The 22,648-nt window shown below is 40.2% G+C and overlaps 1 protein-coding gene across 2 annotated transcripts in view; it reads right to left on the reverse strand.

The window, feature by feature from the left end:
• Positions 1-22,648, reverse strand: part of BABAM2 (BRISC and BRCA1 A complex member 2) — a gene marked incomplete at its 5' end in the record, with an annotated part of 454,317 nt that overhangs the window by 190,491 nt on the left and 241,178 nt on the right. For both annotated transcript variants that reach the window (XM_079721415.1, XM_079721414.1), the window contains one exon: positions 17,224-17,333. In XM_079721415.1, the coding sequence (XP_079577541.1) occupies positions 17,224-17,333 (110 nt within the window). The remainder of the gene's footprint in view (positions 1-17,223; positions 17,334-22,648) is intronic.

Genomic DNA, 22,648 nt, shown 5'->3' on the forward strand with positions numbered 1-22,648 from the left:
AACTGAAACAACAAGTTAGGAAGAAATAGACTTGGAGGAGTTCAGACTTCAAGACAGTATGAAGAAAAAAATGCTAGAACTTGAGGATATACTAGATTAGGTAGTTAAAAAAAAAAAGGAATATGCCTGGGAGATATGGGGAAAAGCAACAAGTTGGATAAAGCTGGTGAGTGATCATTTATGAGGGAAGGGGATGAACCTGGCTTTTAAGCAAGAGAATGATGAGAGCAGATTTGTTCTCGGAAGTCCACTCCGCCTGCAGCGTGGCAACTAGATGGAAAAGGGGAAGGAGTGGGTGCAGGAGACCACTTAGAACAGTATTCCAATAGTCTGATGGAGAGATGACAATGGCTCAGCTAAGTTATCTGAAAGGATAGAGGTTTACTAAAAAACACAAGAAGTAAAGAAAAACAGGAAAGAGTTTCCAAAGCTGCACAGCAGAGTATCAGTGGAATATCATTCAGAGCACATCTACAATCATAGTCGACCCTGTGGAAACTAGAACAATCAAGACACAAGGCAGAAGAACATCTTGGCAATATGGCCACCTAGATAACCTAAAGAGTCCCCTTGCTACAACACACCTAAAAATGTTGGATAAAAAGTTTTAAACAGGGCTTCCCTGGTGGCGCAGTGGTTGAGAGTCCCCCTGCCAATGCAGGGAACACAGGTTCGTGCCCCGGTCCGGGAAGATCCCACATGCCACGGAGCAGCTGGGCCCGTGAGCCATGGCCGCTGAGCCTGCGCGTCCGGAGCCTGTGCTCCGCAACGGGAGAGGCCACAACAGTGAGAGGCCTGCGTACCGCAAAAAAAAAAAAAAAAAGTTGTAAACAAATACAGCTACACTTATAAAACAAATTAAGGAGAATCCCCAGAAGTACCTGTCCCTGGTTGCATCGCCTGTGGTTCACGTGTCTGGGACATGTGGTCCACAGGGGCTGGGAGCATGGGGGCTGCTGAGCTCCTCACACAGGACAATGTAGCAGGCAGTTTTCTCGCCTGTTCAGTAAAGAGATACTAAGAGTGTTTAAGCAAGGCAGTGACATGGATGGAGTTCTGCTTTTGAAAGATTAATCTGCAAAGAGTTAGGAACATAGAGGCTTGAAACAGGGCTGGGGGGAAGGGTGAGGAGATAAATGTGAGAGACATCATCGAGGCAACATCAAGTGGCAGTTGTTTAGATACAGGAAACAATGGCGGGAGGAAGGTCAAAAATAGGATGCCTAGGTTTCATGGCTGTGGTCAGTAGAAGGACAGTTAAGTCATTAATGAAAATAAGAACATAGGAGAAGAGTAGATTTTGAGGAAGGGGAGATGGGCAATGTTAGATGATAATTTGCACTTTAGATGTTAAATTTGAAGCTTCCATGATTGTTTCAGCATGAGATAGTATAGAAGGCAATTAACAATGAAGAAATGAAATCTAGAACAAGGATCCTTAAATGAAGTTTATGAATTGGCTTCAGGGGCAGGTGTGTTACTTTCAGACCTTTATTTGAACTTTCTGTGTCTGTATATTTTTTGGGGGTAAAGTCCACGACTCTCCAAGATTGTCAACGAGGTTGGTGTCAATCTGCTATTCCTTTACACATAATGTGTCAATTTCAGATATTTTCTTCTTTGCTGTTCAGATGATGTATCTAGGTGTCAATTTCTTTTTATTTAGCCTGTTTGAGATTCCTTGTACTTCTTCTATTTGGTGCCTTCCATCAGTTCTGGAACATTCTAGACTATTTTCTCTTCCGCTTTCTTATTTCTCTGTTCCCGCCTATAACACAGCTTAATGTTTTCATGAACTACCCACTCTTTATCTCAGACCTTTCACTGAGGAATATTTTCCTACTTGTGAATAAATATAAATGAACACTGACTGCATGTAATGATCAGTGCTCAGAGCTTCGCTGTTGAGATGTACTGTTAAATTGAAAATCATAAGGTTCTCGTCTTCATTACAGAAAAAAACTCTGCACAAAATCCTTGAGATGTTTAGTAGAAAGGTGCTAGGCCTCAGCTTTTAAATGAGGACACATTATATCTTACAGCTTTAAGCTAATCATTATGCTGTAGAGAGAACAGCATTTGAAAGAAACAAGACACAGAACTTCCCAAAGACACAAAATAAATCTAAGACAGAGCTTAAGGGTCCAACAAGTTTAAGAAACATGTACCAGTGAGATTTAAGGTATCACAGACTTATATACATCTTCTTTCTAAATGTCTACTGTCTGCCTAAAAAGAAAGCTAGATAAAAACATTAATCTATCACTAACTTAGGCGGCTGGGGGGACAGGAGTTCTGAACCAGAATGTTTCCAAAAATATGGTATTTGGGGACTGATCGATTTTTTTCCCTGAACTAAATTCCATTCTGGTCTTTTTTATAATGTTTCCAAGTGCAGGCTGAGCTCTTGATCTTTTGGGAGGCACAGGCAAGACAAAAGGCCAAACTCACTAATGAAAACTTGCTGAGCTTACTCTTCAGAATTCCATTCTAAGTCACGAAGAACCCTTCTGGCCCTGCTCCCGGACTAGTCAAATGAACATCTCAAGTCCCTAGAGACTAAGATAGCTCACTCCAATAAAACCAAATACACATCTCTCCTGACAGCTGGTTGTCTTAGCATACTCTGGACTATATATTTATCGAAGAGAAAAAAAAAAACCACTCCAGGAGCACAATATTTATTATAGGATTATCCCAGTGACTCAAGCAAACATAAGTAAGGCTAAATTAAACCATGTTTACTATGATGTTCTATTACTTAAATCCCGACACAAAATCATCCCAAGAGATCTGGGGTCACATTTCTTGAGACAGTTGATACAGCTTTAAAAATAAAAGGCAAGATTTACTTTTCTTTTAAATCTACCTGTGTTTAGTTGCACAGTTTCTTTAATTATTCTAAAAAATCTTCTGAGCACCTAAAATGAAAATTCCCCATCCTGTTAAGAGGTTGCATTCAGTATCAGATTTAAATAAAATCACAAAATATTGAATTTGCTCATTGCTTTTAAAAAACTTATTTTATCTGATTTATCTGAATTTAATATCCATAATCTCATGAAATCTCACCCATAATTCTAAGTATTACTTTAACATTCAGTTCTCCCCACCCCCTTTCTCTAGGCCCTTTAGTCAAATTTCCACTTATCCCAGTCTTTGTGGATTACAGGCTATCCAAATGTTCCAAGTGACCATGTCTGTGGCCAGGCACACTGTGGGGGTAAAGGCAGGGAAAGAGAAGCTGGAAAGGCCACAGTAGGAGTAGATGACAGGTCACATGAGACCAGAAGCATAGGTACCACTTCCAGGATTCAGCTGATAAGCCACTCCTACAAAATAAAGCTCCACCTCTCAGAAACAAGGCCAGGGTTCACAGGGAAACAAGCCTGCTGGCTAGCCACAAAGCACAGCAACAAGAAACAACAATGGAAACCACTTGCCTTTGCAGGCACAGCGATCCAACAGGTCCAAAGCTTTCTGCCCCACCAGGGAGTCCAATATGTGGCGACTGCGACTGAGATCACGTGGGACCCAAGGGCAGGGCCAGTTTGGCAGGAGGTGGGCTGTGGCTCACCAACCCTCAACTGTTGGAAAAAGAAGCCCGCCCTTATAGAGTTTATAGTCCAGGGAAACAGTATGATAATAGAGGCACAAACACAGGAGGGGAGACTGCAGTCATGCTGGAGAGGCAGGTGGTGGTGGGCAGAAAAGTTCCACAGAGAAGGTGGTGATGGAGAAGAATAAAGAGGACAGACCCTATAGGAGAGGAAAATAAATTCAATGTTCTAGTATAAGAAGCAGTCCAAGCAAAGATACAACAATGAAAAAAGTACAAAGGGTGTTCACAGGAAATCACACACAAAAAACCAGTTTGGCTGAACAACAGGAAATATATAGAAGCCAGATCAGGGTGGAAAGGCAAGCTGGGATTAAAACAGAGAATACTTTGGATGATGAGAGAGCTGTGCTTAATTCAGTTGGTGACAGGGAGGCACTGGTGGTGTGGAGCAAGGAAAGGACACTACATGACCGGAACTTACTTCAAGAAGACAGTGAGAGTTTTGTGCAAAATAAACTGAAATAGGAGGAAAAGTTACAAGGCCATCAGGAGACATGGCAATTGAAGGACTGAAGTGAAATGACAGGAGGAATGACAAAAATAGAGATATTGTGGAGACAGGGTTTCTAGTATAAAACAGTGGGCTGGCTATTGCCCTTGAGATGCAGCACCTGGGCACCAAAGACCATGAGAGTGCTGTGAACAGAAAGAAGACCGTGAAGCAGAAAACACTCATCTACTGGAGGAATGATGAGTTTGGTTTCAGACACTTTGAATTTGAGGTGTCAACTGAACACACAAAAGGATGTATCTATCAAGTGGCTAGAAAAGCAGATCTGTAAACAGGGAGAAAAGCTGGGATTAGAAATAGGGATTTGAGGGTCATCCACAAAGAGGTGAGGCCATGAAAGAGGCGTAAGGGTGGAATCACGGGAAACATAATTTAGCATAATTTAATGGGTTGGAAAAGGAAGTAAAGGCAGTGAAGGATGCTAGGAAGGGTCTAAGAATTCCAGGTTTTAGAGGGAAAAAGATGTATTATAAAACTCATGCTAGACTATTCACAACAGCCAAGACATGGAAACAACCTAAATGTTTATCGACAGATGAATGGATAAAGAAATTGTCGTACATATATACAATGGAATACTACTCAGCAATAAAAAGGAATGAAATAAGGCCATTTGCAGCAACATGGATGGACTTAGAGATTATCCTACTAAGTGAAGTAAGTCAGAAGGAGAAAGACAAATACCATATGATATCACTTATATGTGGAATCTAGAATATGACACAAATGAACCTATCTACAAAACAGAAACAGACTTACGGACATAGAGAACAGACTTGTGGTTGCCAAGGGGGAGGGGGCTGGGGGAGGGATGGAGTGGGAGGTTGGGGGTTAGCAGATGTGAGCTTTTATATACAGAATGGATAAACAACAAGGACCTACTGTATAGCACAGGAAACTATATTCAATATCCTATGATAAACCATAATGGAAAATAATATAAAACAGAATGTATATATATGTATAACTCAGTCACTTTGCTGTACAGCAGAAATTAACAAAACATTGTAAATCAACTATACTTCAATTAAAAAAAAAACTCATGCTAGGAATATTATCATGAAGATCAGATGGGATGCTAAATCTTAAAGCAATTTGAACATTTCAAAGCACAAAACAAATACATTTTTATTGTTACAGTATTACACATTTAATCTCTAGAAAAGCCACACTGCATTGGAAGTGCCACACTTCCAAAGTTTTCCAAAGTCCCCTCCTCACAAATTGATTGGAAATGTGATCTCGTCCACTTCCCTTGAAGTCTTTCAGTAGTTAATGTCTTTTCTTAGATGTTTATACAACTCAAGAAGCACTAACTGAACATCAACCATGAGTCAAACACTACAGTAGGCACTTTCATATATATCCCATCTTGGAGTGGATGAAACTGAAGCCTAAGATTTATCCCCCTTTACAGAAGACGAAATGAGGCTCAAAAAGGTTAAGTATCTTGAGCAAGACTGCCAGCTCGCAAGTGGAGGAACAGAGGGCTTCTAATGCCAAATCTAATCGTGCTTTTTCTACATACAAGTTGGAACGTGTCATATTTGTTCTTACCTCCCTTACTGATTATAAGCAAACTAAGGGCATAAGCCATATCTCATTTTGAAGCATCTAGCAAAGGGCCTTACACTCGGTCACTTTTCACTGCCTTTTTTTGCCTGAAAGAATGAATGCATGGATATTTGCAGGCACACAGGCCTCACTAATGGTGTCTGTGGGCTGGTAAGCTTTGAGTATTTATTTCCAAGGCGGGGCTGGAACTCAACAACACAAAGTTCTAAAAACAAATTCTGTACTTGTGAAAGATGCCACCTGGTCCGCCTCAGGGGCTGAAGTCCTCTTTTTATGCACAGAGTGGGAACAGCACAGGGAGTGACGAGTTGGTTTTCTTCAAACTACTCCCACAAACCAGCTCAAGCCAAGGAAAGGGCCCACACCTTTTGGGGAAGAGAACTGTGCATTCTGTGCTGCCCATTTAACCTCTGGTGTCACCACCAGAACTGCCAGCAGTCTGAGGAGGAGGGGAAGGTAGAGCAGGTTTAGTGCCAGCTCTGATGACGTTATCCTACGATTCCAGCTTTTATGCCAGGAAAAAAAGGCAACTGGTTTGGAATCTAGTTCCCCCCCCACTCCTATTATTCAACCAAAATTTAATTTTCATAACTTACCACTAGCTTTTTTTGCATACTTTACCACTAACTTTTTTAAATTTAATGAACAGTCCTTTGTGTCTAATTCAACTGACTGGTTTTGGTTCCTTGGAAAACAAATGTATGGACCCTGAAATATGTGCATTTCATAAATGTCCCTTGTTGGAGAAGAACACAAAGTTCTCAGAAGCGTTTACTTTGCAAGCCATATACGCACAGTGGGAGACCAGGAAACAACACGCATCTAAACACTATAAAGGCGGCCAGTCAGTCATGCTTTCCAGCGCTGCCAGAAACACCAGACAACAATTCCAGGACAGACTTCTGAAGTGAGACTGCATTGCAGAGCTTCATAAATTATAATACACTTGGGAGTTTTCTACCCAATGTCTCTGACAGATGTTCCCTTTTGTGGCAGTCTCTAATTTGGGGGTAGCTGGTATCCATGTCCCTAGAAATCTTTAGGGTACAGTAAATGATCCCTTTCCTTACATCTGATGACAAGACCCCAAAGTAGCCTTCTCCTATTTCTGAGACTAGTTAACGTGAGCACAGTACCCTTGCCTACTGCACAGACAAGCTGGGGCAGAGATACATCAGCCAGACTAAAATGGGGTATCTCCCAAGCTCAAGATATCCTTCCATGCCCATGGAGAGTCTTTTCTTGACCACTTTTACCTAATGTGGATCAGGTTATTGGTCTCCTGGGCCTCTGCCTGTCAAATACACTGCATGGGACTTGGAACTTCCTAGAAAGAGCCACAGCAGAAGCCAAAAAGAGTACAAGCTTCGGCTAGGGCAAGCTTCTGGCATCAGCTTCGGGCGGGCCCACATGGGATGCTTTTCCCATGACTCCTGAAAGAACTCTCCAAGTCTGACTCTATAATCAATGCCTCGATAGTTAAAAGTTGACAGGATAGCATGAAACGCAGAAAACAAATGAGAGCTTAACACAATATCAAAGATCGTACCAACTTCTCTTCACTCAGTTCCTATAATCTATCCTATGACCTTGGCCTTGATGAAATGACATTACTTCTTTTCTATGCTCTGAACTCTGCAAGAGTTAACCAAAGATATTAATAACTTTAGCAACTATGTAAGTCCTTAGAAGGTCATACCACAATTTGGCCACTTTCCATTTTAACCTTTCTCTAAAACCTCATTTTTACAACCTCTACTGAAGGGCATACGAACTTTTGTTCGTTTTTCTTTGGTATTACAAACGCAGTTCTACTAAGTGAACTTGTATCAACCAGGAAAATTGTAAAGCTTCTCAGTGCAGCATCTTCACATTTTCTTGTGAGAATTACTTACTGACCTAGAATACTGACAATTATTTACTATTACTTGCTATTATTTACTGTGTACTGCATTCATAAAAGCATTAAAGGAATGAAAAGATGTGTTCCTTACCCTTGAATTGCTTCATAGTTAAAAGATGAAAAACAAAACACACAAAAGAAACGCACACCACTAACTAAATCTATGGTGGGCAGAGTATAAGAGTGATATAAATTCAGTGTTACAAGAACTCAGGGGAAGGCTAGACTAATTGTGCTCAGGGAAAATGGGTGGTAGATGGCATTTGATTAAGGCCTTAGAAAATGTATAATATTTCAATGCAAAGAGGGCATTAGAGAAGGGATTTTACATGGAGGTAACAGCTTTAGCAAAGGCATGGAGGCAAGAGAGTACATGTGAATTAAGAAAACTTCAAGTGAAGGACAGGCTACAGAAGGGGAAATGACTGGAAACTGATCTGGAAAAGTAAGCTGTGGCCAGTTCGTAACATAAAAAGAGGGGGGTAAATGTAGAAAGTTAGATTTTAGAAATAGGAAATCGCTTTTAAAATATTCCCTTCACCAATAATTTTTCCCCTCATATCTTTGACTTTTAGAGTGAGAAGTATTTTATTAGCAAGTTTACTTGCAAAGTAGGTGCAATCACTTCAAAGAAAATTAATGTGGATGCTGGCAACATCGCTTTTCTGAGCTGGCAAATTCTTGGCTGCAGCTTAACTGATACATTCTTATGACCCACATCTTGTGATGTTCTATTGATAACTCTTCTTTGTCATCACCAAAATACCTTCTTAATTTCACTCATTAAGTATGCACTGAGTGGCTACTCCAGAACTAGTATTCACTCACTTGTTTACTCATCCTCTTCGTTTCTGCCCCAACTTGTCCTACTAACCACTAACCCACTCACTCAGTCTTCTCTTGTAAACTGTATCAGTGATAATAACATTAATAGCTACGACTTGCTATAGTGCCAGGCACTGCAGTTAATGCTTTATGAACAGTATTTAATAGAATGCTCAAAACAACACTAAGAAATAGGTATTATTACCCCTGTTTTACGGATGAGGAAACAAGTTCAAAGATGTTACCTATTTTGCCAGCTGCTAAGTGACAGAACCCAGGTTTAAACCAGATATGCTTAAGCCTGGAACCCTTGCCTGTTACCACTTCACTGTACTGCCTTCAACACCCTTTGGCCTCTTACTGCTATGGGTCAGTATTTTCAGTTATAAATGAAAACATTCATTGAGTGCCTGTTACTGTAAGATCCTGTTCTAGGTGCTGTCATGTATATAAATAGAGGAGAGAACGCCTGTGGGTTATTAATGCTCATAATCTTCCATATTTGAGGATAAACAGCCATGTCTTTTATCAGTGTGTAAGACGGTATGTCCATGATTCATAAATTAAAGCAACTAAGGACAGAGGGGGTGAAAATAGCTTAGTACGTGAATGTGGATGGTGACCACAACTCAGACAGATATCAGCCAACCCTGACTAAATGACTTACAGAGAATTTTAATAATAACATTTCAATTGGTCTGTAAAAACTCTCTCTGCTGATGAAAAATCTGTCCTGTCAGAAGTTCCCAACCAAACCTGCTTACAATCCATTTTCGATGAACCTCAACTTCCTTTGAAGTAGAATAAGCTAGTAAAGCATTTTAGCCAACAATAAGCACGTTGCGAGGCTAGTCCTTATAAGATTCATTACTGATGAATAAAGTTATTGAGCTAAAACACAAACGTGATATTAAACTACTTGTACCACAGGGCCTTCAAGATGGCAGAGGAGTAAGACATGGAGATCACCTTCCTCCCCACAAATAGATCAAAAATACATCTACATGTGGAACAGCTCCTACAGAACACCTACTGAACGCTGGCAGAAGACCTCAGTCCTCCCAAAAGGCAAGAAACTCCCCCACGTACCTGGGTAGGGCAAAAGAAAAACGAAAAATCAGAGACAAAAGCATAGGGACGGGACCTGCCCCTCTGGGAGGGAGCTGTGAAGGGGGAAAGGTTTCCACACACTAGGAAGGTCCTCCGTGGGAGGAGACTGCAGGTGGTGGAGGGGGGAGCATCGGAGCCACGGAGGAGAGCGCAGCAACAGGGGTGCGGAGGGCAAAGCGGAGAGATTACCGCACATAGGAGCGGTGCCAACCAGCACTCACCAGCCCAAGAGGCTTGTCTGCTCACCCGCTGGGGCAGGCGGGGACTGAGAGCTGAGGCTCGGGCTTCAGAGGTCAGATCCCAGGGAGAAGACTGGGGTTGGCGGCGTGAACATAGCCTGAAGGGGGCTGGTGCACCACAGCTAGCGGGAGGGAGTCCAGGAAAAAGTTTGGTACTACCTAACAGGCAAGAGACCATTGTTTCGGGGTGCGCGAGGGGAGAGGATTCCGAGCACAGCCTAAACGAGCTGCAGCGACGGGTGTGAGCCGTGACTATCAGCGTGGACACCAGAGACGGGCATGAAACGCTAAGGCTGCTGCTGCAGCCACCAAGAATCCTGTGTGCAAACACGGGTCACTATCCACACCTCCCCTCCTGGGACCCTGTGCAGCCTGCCACTGCCAGGGTCCTGTGATCTAGGGACAACTTCCCCAGGAGAACACACGGCGTGCCTCAGGCTGGTGCAACGTCACACTGGCCTCTGCCGCCACATTCCCTACCCCTCCCTCCCCCCGGCCTGAGTGAGCCAGAGCCCCCTATTCAGCCACCCCTTTAACCTCCTACTGTCTGGGTGAAGAACAGATGCCAAAGGGTGACCTACATGCAGAGGCGGGGCCATATCCAAGGCTGAACCCCAGGAGCTGTGCAAACAAAGAAGAGAAAGGGAAATTTCTCCCAGCAGCCTCAGAAGCAAGGGATTAAATCTCCACAATCAGCTCGACGTACCCTGCAACTGTAGAATACCTGAATAGACAACAAATGATCCCAAAATTGAGGCGGTGAACTTTGGAAACAACTGTAGACTTGGGGTTTGCTGTGTGTAACTGACTAGTTTCTGATTTTTATGTTTATCTCAGTATAGTTCTTAGCACTTGTTATCATTGGTGGATTTGTTTATTGGTTTGGTTGCTCTCTTCCTTTTTTTTTTCTTACTTAAAAAATTTTTTTTAATTAAAAAAATTTTATAATATTTCTTTATTTTAATTATTTTTATTTTATTTATTTACTTTTCTTTCTCTCTTTTTTTCCTCCCTTTTCTTCTCAGCCATGTGGCTGACAGGGTCTCGGCACTCCGGCCGGGTGTCAGGCCTGAGACCCTGAGGTGGGAGAGCCGAGTTCAGGACACTGGACCACCAGAGACCTCCCGGCCCCATGTAATATCAGTCAGCGAGAACTCTCTCAGAGACCTCTGTCTCAACACTAAGAACCAGCTCCACTCAACAACCAGCAAGCTCCAGTGCTGGTCACCCCATGCCAAACAACTAGCAAGACAGGAATACAACCCCACCCATTAGAAGAGAGGTTGCCTAAAATCATAATACGTTCACAGACACCCCAAAACACACTACCAGGCTCAGTCCTGCCCACCAGAAAGACAAGATCCAGCCTCATCCACCAGAACACAGGCACCAGTCCCCTCCACCAGGAAGCCTACACAACCCACTGAACCAACCTCACCCACTGGGGGCAGACACAAAAACAACGGGAACTTCGAACCTGCAGCCTGTGAAAAGAAGACCCTAAACACAGTAAGTTAAGCAAAATGAGAAGACAGAGAAACACGCAGCAGATGAAGAAGCAAAGTAAACACCCACCAGACCAAACAAATGAAGAGGAAATAGGCAGTCTACCTGAAAAAATATTCAGAGTAATGATAGTAAAGATGATACAGAATCTTGGAAATAGAATGGAGAAATTACAAAAAAACGTTTAACAAGGACCTAGAAGAACTAAAGAGCAAACAAACAATGATGAACAACAAAATAAATGAAATTAAAAATTCTCTAGAAGGAATCAACAGCAGAATAACTGAGGCAAAGAACGGATAAGTGACCAGGAAGATAAACTAGTGGAAATAACTACCACATAGCAGAATAAAGAAAATAGAATGAAAAGAATTCAGGACAGTCTCACAGACCTCTGGGACAACATTAAACGCACCAAGAGTCGAATTATAGGGGTCCCAGAAGAAGAAGAAGAGAAAAAGAGAGGGACTGAGAAAGTATTTGAAGAGATTATAGTTGAAGACTTCCCTAATATGGGAAAGGAAATAGTCAATCAAGTACGGAAGCGCAGAGAGTCCCATACAGGATAAATCCAAGGAGAAACATGCCAAGATTCATATTAATCAAAATATCAAAAATTAAATGCAAAGAAAAAATATTAAAAGCAGCAAGGGAAAAGCAACAATTAACATACAAGGGAATTCCCATAAGGTTAACAGCTGATCTTTCAGCAGGAACTCTGCAAGCCAGAAGGGAGTAGCAGGACCTATTGAAAGTGATGAAAGGGAAAAACCTACAACCAAAATGACTCTACCCAGCAAGGATCTCATCCAGATTAGACAGAGGAATTAAAACCTTTACAGACAAGCAAAAGTGAAGAGAATTCAGCACCACCAGACCAGCTTTACAACAAATGCTAAAGGAACTTCTCTAGGCAGGAAACACAATAGAAGGAAAAGACTTACAATAACAACCTCAAAACAATTAAGAAAATGGTAATAGGAATATACATATTGATAATTACCTTAAATGTAAATGGATTAAATGCTCCCACCAAAAGACACAGACTAGCTGAATGGATATAAAAACAAGACCCGAATATATGCTGTCCACAGGAGACCCACTTCAGACCTAGGGACACGTACAGACTGAAAGTGAGGGGATGGAAAACGATATTCCATGTAAATGGAAATCAAAAGAAAGCTGGAGTAGCAATTCTCATATCAGACTAAATAGACTTTAAAATAAAGACTATTACAAGAGACAAAGAAGGACACTACATAATGATGAAGGGATCAATCCAAGAAGAAGACATAAAAATTGTAAATATTTATACACCCAACATAGGGGCACCTCAATACATAAGGCAAATGCTAACAGCCATAAAAGGGGAAATCGACAGTAACACAATAATAGTAGGGGATTTTAACACCCCACTTTCACCAATGGACTGATCATCCAAAACGAAAATAAATAAGGAAACACAAGCTTTAAATGATACATTAAACAATAGGAATTAACTGATATTGATAGGACATTCCATCCAAAAAAAACAGAATACACTTGCTTCTCAAGTGCTCATGGAACATTCACCAGGATAGACCATATCTTGGGTCACAAATCAAGCCTTGGTAAATTTAAGGAAATTGAAATCGTATCAAGTATCTTTTCTTACCACAACACTATGAGACTAAATATCAACTACAGGAAAAAAACTGTAAAAAATACAAACACATGGAGGCTAAACAATACACTATTAAATAACCAAGAGGTCACTTAAGAAATCAAAGAGCAAATCAAAAAATACCTAGAACCAAATGATGATGAAAACACAACGACCAAAACCTATTGGATGCAGCAAAAGCAGTTCTAAGAGGGAAGTGTATAGCAACACAATCCTACCTCAAGAAACAAGAAAAATCTCAAACAACCCAACCCTACAACTAAAGCAATTAGAGAAAGAAGAACAAAAAAACCCCAAAGTTAGCAGAAGGAAAGAAATCATAAAGATCAGATCAGAAATAAATGAAAAAGAAATGAAGGAAATGATAGCAAAGATCAGTAAAACTGAACGCTGGTTCTTTGAGAAGATAAACAAAATTGATAAAACATTAGCCAGACTCACCAAGAAAAAAAGGGAGAAGACTCATATCAACAGAATGAGAAGTGAAAAAGGAGAAGTAACAACTGACACTGCAGAAATACAAAGGATCATGAGCGATTACCACAAGCAACTATAGGCCAATAAAACGGACAACTTGAAAGAAATGGACAAATTCTTAGAAAAGCACAATCTTCCAAGACTGAACCAGGAAGAAAGAGAAAATATGAAGTGACCAATCACAAGCACTGAAATTGACACTGTGATTAAAAATCTTCCAACCAACAAAAGCCCAGGGCCAGATGGCTTCACAGGCGAATTCTATCAAACATTTAGAGAAGAACTAACACCAATCCTTCTCAAACTCTTCCAAAATATAGCGGACGGAGGAACAATTCCAAACTCATTCTACCTGGCCACCATCACCCTGATACCAAAACGAGACAAAATGTCACAGAAAAAGAAAACTACAGGCCAATATCACTGATGAACATAGATGCAAAAATCCTCAACAGTATACTAGCAAATGGAATCCAACAGTACATTAAAAGAATCATACACAATGATCAAGTGGGGTTTATCCCAGGAATGCAAGGATTCTTCAATATATGCAAATCAATCAATGTGATACACCATATTAACAAACTGAAGGATAAAAACCATAAGATAATCTCAATAGATGCAAAAAAAGCTTTTGAAAAAATTCAACACCCATTTATGATAAAAACCCTCCTGAAAGTAGGCAAAGAGGGAACTTACCTCAACATAATAAAGGCCATATATGACAAACTCACAGCCAACGTCGTTCTCAATGGTGAATAACTGAAACAATTTCCGCTAAGATCAGGAACACGACAAGGTTGCCCACTCTCACCACTATTATTCAACATAGTTTTGGAAGTTTTAGCCACAGCAATCAGAGAAGAAAAAGAAATAAAAGGAATCCAAATGAGAAAAGAAGAAGTAAAACTGTCACTGTTTGCAGATGACATGATACTCTACATAGAGAATCCTAAAGATGCTACCAGAAAACTACTAGAGCTAATCAATGAATTTGGTAAAGTAGCAGGATCCATAATTAATGCACAGAAATCTCTTGCACTCCTATATACTAATGATGAAAAATCTGAAAGAGAAATTAAGGAAACACTCCCATTTACCACTGCAACAAAAAGAATAAAATACCTAGGAATAAACTTACCTAAGGAGACAAAAGACCTGTATGCAAAAAACTATAAGACACTGATGAAAGAAATGAAACAATAATACAAACATATGGAGAGATATACCATGTTCTTGGACTGGAGGAATCAACACTGTGAAAATGACTACACTACCCAAAGCAATCTACAGATTCAATGCAACCCCTATCAAACTACCAGTGGCATTTTTCAGAGAACTAGAACAAAAAATTGCAAGATTTGTATGGAAACACAAAAGACCCCAAATAGCCAAAGCAATCTTCAGAAAGAAAAATGGAGCTGGAGCAATCAGGCTCCCTGACTTCAGACTATACTACAAAGCTACAGTAGTCAAAACCGTATGGTACTGGCACAAAAACAGAAACACAGATCAATGGAACAGGATAGACAGCCCAGAGTTAAACCCACACACATATGGTCACCTTATCTTTGATAAAGGAGGTAAGAATATACAATGGAGAAAAGACAGCCTCTTCAATAAGTGGTGCTGGGAAAACTGGACAGCTACATGAAAAGAATGAAATTAGAACAGTCTGTAACACCATACACAAAAATAAACTCAAAATGCATTAAAGACCTACATGTAAGGCCAGACACCATCAAACTCTTAGAAGAAAACATAGGCAGAACACTCTTTGACATAAATCACAGCACGATCCTTTTTGACCCACCTCCTAGAGAAATGGAAATAAAAACAAAAATAAACAAATGGGACCTAATGAAGCTTCAAAGCTTTTGCACAGCAAAAGAAGCCATGAACAAGACGAAAACAAAACCCTCAGAACGGGAGAAAATATTTGCAAATGAAGCAACTGACAAAGGATTAATCTCCAAAATATACAAGCAGCTCATGCAGCTCAATATCAAAAAAACAAACAACCCAATCCAAAAATGGGCAGAAGACCTAAATAGACATTTCTCCAAGGAAGATATACAGATTGCCAACAAACACATGAAAGGATGCTCAGCATCACTAATCATTAGAGAAATGCAAATCAAAACTACAGTGAGGTATCACCTCACACCGGTCAGAATGGCCAGCATCAAAAAATCTACAAACAATATGCTGGAGAGGGTGTGGAGAAGAGGGAACCCTCTTGCACTGTTGGTGGGAATGTAAATTGGTACAGCCACTACGGAGAACAGTATGGAGGTTCCTTAAAAAACTAAAAATAGGGCTTCCCTGGTGGCGCAGTGGTTGGGAGTCTGCCTGCCGATGCAAGGGACACGGGTTCGTGCCCCAGTCCGGGAAGATCCCACATGCCATGCAGCAGCTAGGCCCGTGAGCCATGGCTGCTGGGCCTGCGCGTCTGGAGCCTGTGCTCCGCAATGGGAAAGGCCACAACAGGGAGAGGCCACAACAGTGAGAGGCCCGCGTACCACAAAAAAAAAAAAAAAAAAAAAAACTAAACTAAAAATAGAACTACCATACGACCCAGCAATCCCAGTACTGGGCATATACCCTGAGAAAACCATAATTCAAAAAGAGTCATGTGCCACAATGTTCACTGCAGCTCTATTTACAGTAGCCAGGACATGGAAGCAACCTAAGTGTCCATCGACAGATGAATGAATAAAGAAGATGTGGCACATATATACAATGCAACATTACTCAGCCATAAAAAGAAACGAAATTGAGTTATTTGTAGTGAGGTGGATGGACCTAGGGTCTGTCATACAGAGTGAAGTAAGTCAGAAAGAGAAAAACAAATACTGTATGCTAACACATATATATGGAATCTAAAAAAAAAAAAAAGGTTCTGAAGAACCTAGGAGCAGGACAGGAATAAAGATGCAGATGGAGAGAATGGACTTGAGGACACGGGGAGGGGGAAAGGTAAGCTGGGACGAAGTGAGAGAGTGGCATGGACTTATATACACTATCAAATGTAAAACAGATAGCTAGCGGGAAGCAGCCCCATAGCACAGGGAGATCAGCTCGGTGCTTTGTGACCACTGAGAGGGGTGGGATAGGGAGGGTGGGAGGGAGACGCAAGAGGGAGGGGATATGGGGATATATGTATACATATAGCTGATTCACTTTGTTATACAGCAGAAACTAACACAACATAATTCTAAATCAATTATACTCCAATAAAGATGTTAAAAAAATAAAATAAAATAAACTACTTGTACCATGTAGCCTGAATGTCGTGTAAAGTTATATAGAACTATTTCAACACAGAAAAATAATTCGAACATGTCATCGTTTTAAGCTATCTGCTTATTCTATTCCTTCACTAATCTGAATAAGTTAATACTGTCAGGATACTGGTTACATTTTTGCAAACAACGGGAAGCATTACAAATACACAAGAAATTGTGTAGGATGTTGTTCAGCAGTCCTCTTTCGGGTAACCATACATACTCAGGGGCATTTGGAAGGAGTCACAATTGTGAATCCAGTCTACCAGGCACAGTATTCACATCACAAACTGCACAAGTAAGTCTCATCCAAAGATCACAGTGGCAAATACTAACTGCACTTACTCTGAAATCTAAACTCTGAATATAATTCATTTTTAAGAAATCAAAAGTCAATAAAGAGAAGTCATTTTAAGGGTTTAAGAGTGGCAAAAGAAGTAACAAGCATGTTTGATTAACAAGGAGAAGCATCAGGCTACATAACATAAATGACACAGATACTTACTGTTCAATTCGGGGTGACAAGTACAGCTTAGGATACACCTGAGTGGCTTCAGTGTCCTCAAAACTGACAGAAAGGAGGGCCACATCTTCTCCCGGGTCTTCATTCACATCCTTAAACAGTTAGTGAAAAACACAATGCCATCAGTTCCTTCTCTCATGACATCTTTCTGGTGACCAGCTTACAGCCCACTAGCAATGAGACCAGAGGTGTGAGTTACCTGGATTCAGGATGCCACACATCCTTTGCCACCTACCTAGTCACTCTTTTAGAGTGATAGCTTTCAACCTTTCTGACCAAAGCCTACCACAGTTAGAAAAAGACTGCCACCAATTTCACTTGTTCCCATATTCCAAGAGGGGAAAAGTGAATCTGGTGATAACAAAGAATTAGACAAAAACATAGTTAACAAATTACAGTAATCATGTTGCTAGCAAGATATATAATGGCTTATAATTTACATAATACATACAAATGGCTTAAAATTTACTTTTCCTAGGATGAAGATGCATTATAAACATGATTTATATCACTAGACAACAACAAAATCTTAAAATACCCAGTAATTTTATTATATCTACCTTGATAATATAAGTTATTTAAATGGCAAACATTACCAAGAAGCATATCACTATGAAGTATTCCACTGTACATGCAAATGGCAGGGTGTTAATGTACATATCTGCTTTTGCAAAATGATTATGGATGATTCATATGTGAACCACAAGACATACATATCTTAAAAGGCTAGTTATAAGAATATTATGACAAAAACATTGTTGATCCAAATATGTGTCAAGAAACATTGAGAGGTTAACCAAACAACCCACAATAAACTAGACTGATAATGATAAAGCTAAACTTACTGTAATTTATAATTAAAAAGCAAGAATAGCAACAATCGAATGTCATAACCAACCCAAATCAACACGGATGATAACACTGAATTGTCCTGAATTAAAATTGTGGGATTTACAACTATCTACATGTGCTTTATGATTACTGCCAAGCACTGAGTACTTGCCAGACTGCCAGAAGAAAATACCAAATTAGAATAAATTCTCGTTGCATGTTGACTTCAATTTGTGAATAGCAAATTTTAATAACCCTTAATAATTTATTTCTGGTTGATAGTGGCTCCAAGTCAAATGTAGGTTTTTTAAAAAACTTAATAGCATTGCGCATCTTTCACCCCGAGGGACCAGTAAGAACTGACCCACATTTCCGAATCAGTTCACAGGTCCTCAGGAGGGCTCAGCAGCCATCCTAGGAGGGTCCCAACCCAGACTTTAAGAATCACTGTCCATGAGCTGTGAGAATCTCAGATATGAAGTCCTTCCTTTGATCTAAAACTAACCTCAGCCCTGTTTCTCCTGCATCCTAGGAAGCTGGACATCATGCTCACCTGCTCACCTCTAGCATCTTCAGTGTCCTTGCTCTGCCTTCTATTGTGTCTATAGGATGCACAAGTGTGGCAAGTATACATAGGGACGAGGACCAGAAGTCTCTCCCATCTTAAAATATAAAAATTTTAAAAAGAAAGAAAAGAATCATGCTGGTCTCTACCTAGTTCCCTGGGTTCTGTCTCTTCTCCCCTGCACAGACGGCTGAAAGAGTGGTCCACGCTCCCTGCCTCACTCCCTGCCCTCCTCTTAGCCTCCCCTTAGCCCACTAGAGTAGCCTTCTGACCCTACTTCTTCCCACAGGCAGCCACTAAACACAGCAAATGCCTCTCGGTCCTTACCTTACTTGATCTCTAAACAGTATTTGACATGGAAATCTCTCTCCTTGGGAAATTCTCTTTCTTGCTTCTAAGAAACTATACTCTCCTGGTCTTCTTCTGTCTCTTGGCCACTTACCCTTCCCTTTTCATTCTCTCTTTTCTAACTTCTCAACTGTCTTTTCATTTTACATTACAAAATTTAGCCTTGTTGTAACTAGTCAAATGATACAGAAGTTTTTAAAAGAAAAAGCATTTCCACCCTCACTTTTCAAGGTAACCAATAGTAACCGTGTATGTGGCCTTAAACACATTTTTCTATGATCATAAAAACACACACACACTTGCATATAAATAACTCTTTAACCCTGTGTCTTGTTTTCCCTAATGGAGTCATATTATACACAGGACTCTACCAACTGCTTTCTAAATAGCCACATAATATTCCACGGCATGGATTTATTTTTTATTTAACCATTCCCCTAGCAACAGACATTCAGGTTGTTTGTAGTTCTTAGCTACTTGATTGTGCTACAATAAATATCCTTGTATATATACCCTTTACTAGTGGGGTTCATATTTCTTAGGAGATAACTAAAACTCAGCTGTTGGGTCAAAGGTTATAAATATTTTACATTTTAATAGAGTTTAATAGATTGTTTTTCTAAAAATTTTACAGCAGTTCACATTTGGACCCATGAATTTGCATCAGTATGAGAGAGAGCCTCTTTCCGTTCATCCTGAGTCACTGGATAACACTGGCTGTTGTCACTCTTCAATTTAATGTTGGCAATCTGATAGCTGGAAAATGGTATCTCAATTTAGACTCAATGAATGAAGCTGGGCAATTTTTTTCACTTGTTTACTGGTCATTTACGTTTCTCCTGTAAATTTTCCCAACAAATGCTTTACCCATTTTGCTTAAAGGTTCTTAGATTTTTTTTGTTATTGTTGTTTATTAGATTTACTAACCCTTGTCTATCAGGTGCATTATAAATATTTTCTCTTTTTGACTTCTGACTTTGTCTAGGGGCTCTTCTGACATCAGAAGAAAATTTACATTTCTATAGAGTTAAATCTGGTTAATAACTCAGGGGTTGTTTAACCATTTTCCTAGTTTTTCATCTAACATTGTTACAATTTTATTTTTACATGTAGATTTGCAATACACATGTATATCTGGAATATATTTTTAGGTGGTATGACACAGGAAGTATGTACAAGGATGATCTTAGTACAGTGCCTGGAACACAGAAACCACTCAATGTTTGCTGAATGGATAAATCAATAAACAATTTAATGTTAATTCCTAACTGTTTTTCTCCACTCCTAGTAATTTTCAGCAACCTGCTTTACAAAAGTTGCTGTCACCAGTGATGTCTGGAAACTAAGTACTGGCTCCTTGCTCCTGTCCTCCCCCCGCACACACAACCCCCTCCGCACCAGATACACCAAGGTCCCTAGAACTAGTGGTTTTAAAAGGAAAGCCAAGATTGGGAGTCTGAGTTTATCTATCACTTTTTGCTCTTTTATAGATGATAAAGAACCCAACCTTGAATATTCCTTTCTGCAAAGAAGGATGGAAAATTTTAAAAATACTTATAGTCTCAACAAATAGAAACTATGTAATTATATGATGCTAAAACTCATAAAATATCTAAAATAAGGTTGAAGCTGAGCTTGAAAAAATTCACATTCAGAGGGACAAATTCATTTTATTATTTTTTTATAAATTTATTTACTTTACTTATTTATTTTTGTCTGCGTTGGGTCTTCGTTGCTGCGCGTGGGCTTTCTCTAGCTAGAGCGAGAGAGGGCTACTCTTCGTTGCAGTGCGTGGGCTTCCTACTGCGGTGGCTTCTCTCATTACAGAGCACAGGCCCTAGAGCACGCAGGCTTCAGTAGTTGTGGTGCGCAGGCTCAGTAGTTGTGGCTCACGGGCTTAGCTGCTCCATGGCATGTGGGATCTTCCCGGATCAGGGCTTGAACCGGTGTCCCCTGCATTGGCAGGCAGATTCTTAACCACTGTGCCATCAGGGAAGTCCCGGGACAAATTCATTTTATAATCTAAGTGTAGAAGTAGTCCCTCTTTCGAGTTAGGCTGGTCATCTTAAGAGAGACAATAAAAAAAGAACTAACATTGAATTGACTTTCAGGTACCTTTCCCCAATGACTAAGTTTCCTTGTTAAAGGTCAAGGCTCTGACCTCAAGTCACAAAACTCTGTAAAAACAAAAAAAACCAGGGCTTCCCTGGTGGCGCAGTGGTTGAGAGTCCGCCTGCCGATGCAGGGGACACGGGTTCGTGCCCTGGTCCAGGAAGATCCCACATGCCGCGGAGCGGCTAGGCCCATGAGCCATGGCTGCTGAGCCTGCGCGTCCAGAGCCTGTGCTCCGCAACGGGAGAGGCCACAACAGTGAGAGGCCCGCGTACCACAAACAAACAAACAAAAAGAAACACTGCAAAACTTGGGGCCACTAAAAACTCTTTTAATTAACAGCTTCATTCCATATGCCTATGGATAATTTATAATTATTTTCCTTTCCTGCTTTTTAACTTCTCATTTCACTACTATTTAAGCAAAGAACAGAAATGCTCAGAGACAGTCCTCCAAACAATCGGAATGACCCTGGTTTATATAATCAACATTTATTACCTGGCATCCTGCAAAAAGTACACGAAACATTACTCTGAATATGAAAATAGCTGTTTCCAGGAGTTCCTTTTATGAACTACTTTAATATGATTTATTCCCCTTGGTGTGGCACGTGAGTTTTCCCCGAGTTGGTATTTGATTCCTAATGGATACGTAAGTTTGACTTTGAGAGCTTAAATAAGCCCAAAGAGATCCAAAAATACAAATCCACACAGAGCTGTTTCCAGTTTCTGCAACTCTAACAGGCTTGTACATGTGTTCCTTTCCATCTGGGAAATTATAAAAGAAGCTCTTGTACCATGGCTCTTAGAAGCTAACATTACAGATGATTGTTGTAACCACTAATGGCAGCATTTGGAAAACAGGGGGTGGTTACTGTGTAGTAGGGGACATTTAAAAATGTATAAGTATACATTTTCAGGGCTTTCTATCTGAGCCATTTGAAACTGCAACAAGCTAAAATGGGGGAAAGACGCCGAATCTGCTGAAGCTAAAAAAAAAAAAATACTGACTCCTACCTTTATAATAGCATGTCAGGCACTGATATACATAGGGTGAAGCAATAATGGCCATGATATTTTGCTGAAAACTAACTATGGATTTGGCTCGGCACTTGGCTGTAGCACAAAGGGGTTCCTACAGCTTGCAGTGAATAGTCACTAGATGGTGAGTTCCTTGCAGGCTGGGAGTTTTTCCTGTTCATTTTTGTATCCCCAGTGTCTGGAACATAGTAAATATATAGCAAATTGGTTGAAAAAAACTGAATTAATGCAGGAATGACTGTAAGAATGAGGAAATAATGAAGTAAAACAAAAAATGCTTTTTGCTAGAAAGATTCTCAATATTTATGTCTTTAGTTCCTTAAATCTATGACTACTTAAGATTTTATCAAAGAAAACTCAAAGCTGAATCATAGGTAAGCGAAGGATATACCAACTAATAAAAGTTAACATTCTGCTTAGTTCATAATGGTTTATCTATACACCTATTCTCAATCACTGCTCATTGCAAATATCAAAAGGGTGTAGAAAAGACAACAATTAGCCTTGGAAA

The sequence above is a fragment of the Hyperoodon ampullatus genome (genome assembly GCF_949752795.1).
Source record: "Hyperoodon ampullatus genome assembly, chromosome: 15".
NCBI lineage: Eukaryota > Metazoa > Chordata > Mammalia > Artiodactyla > Ziphiidae > Hyperoodon > Hyperoodon ampullatus.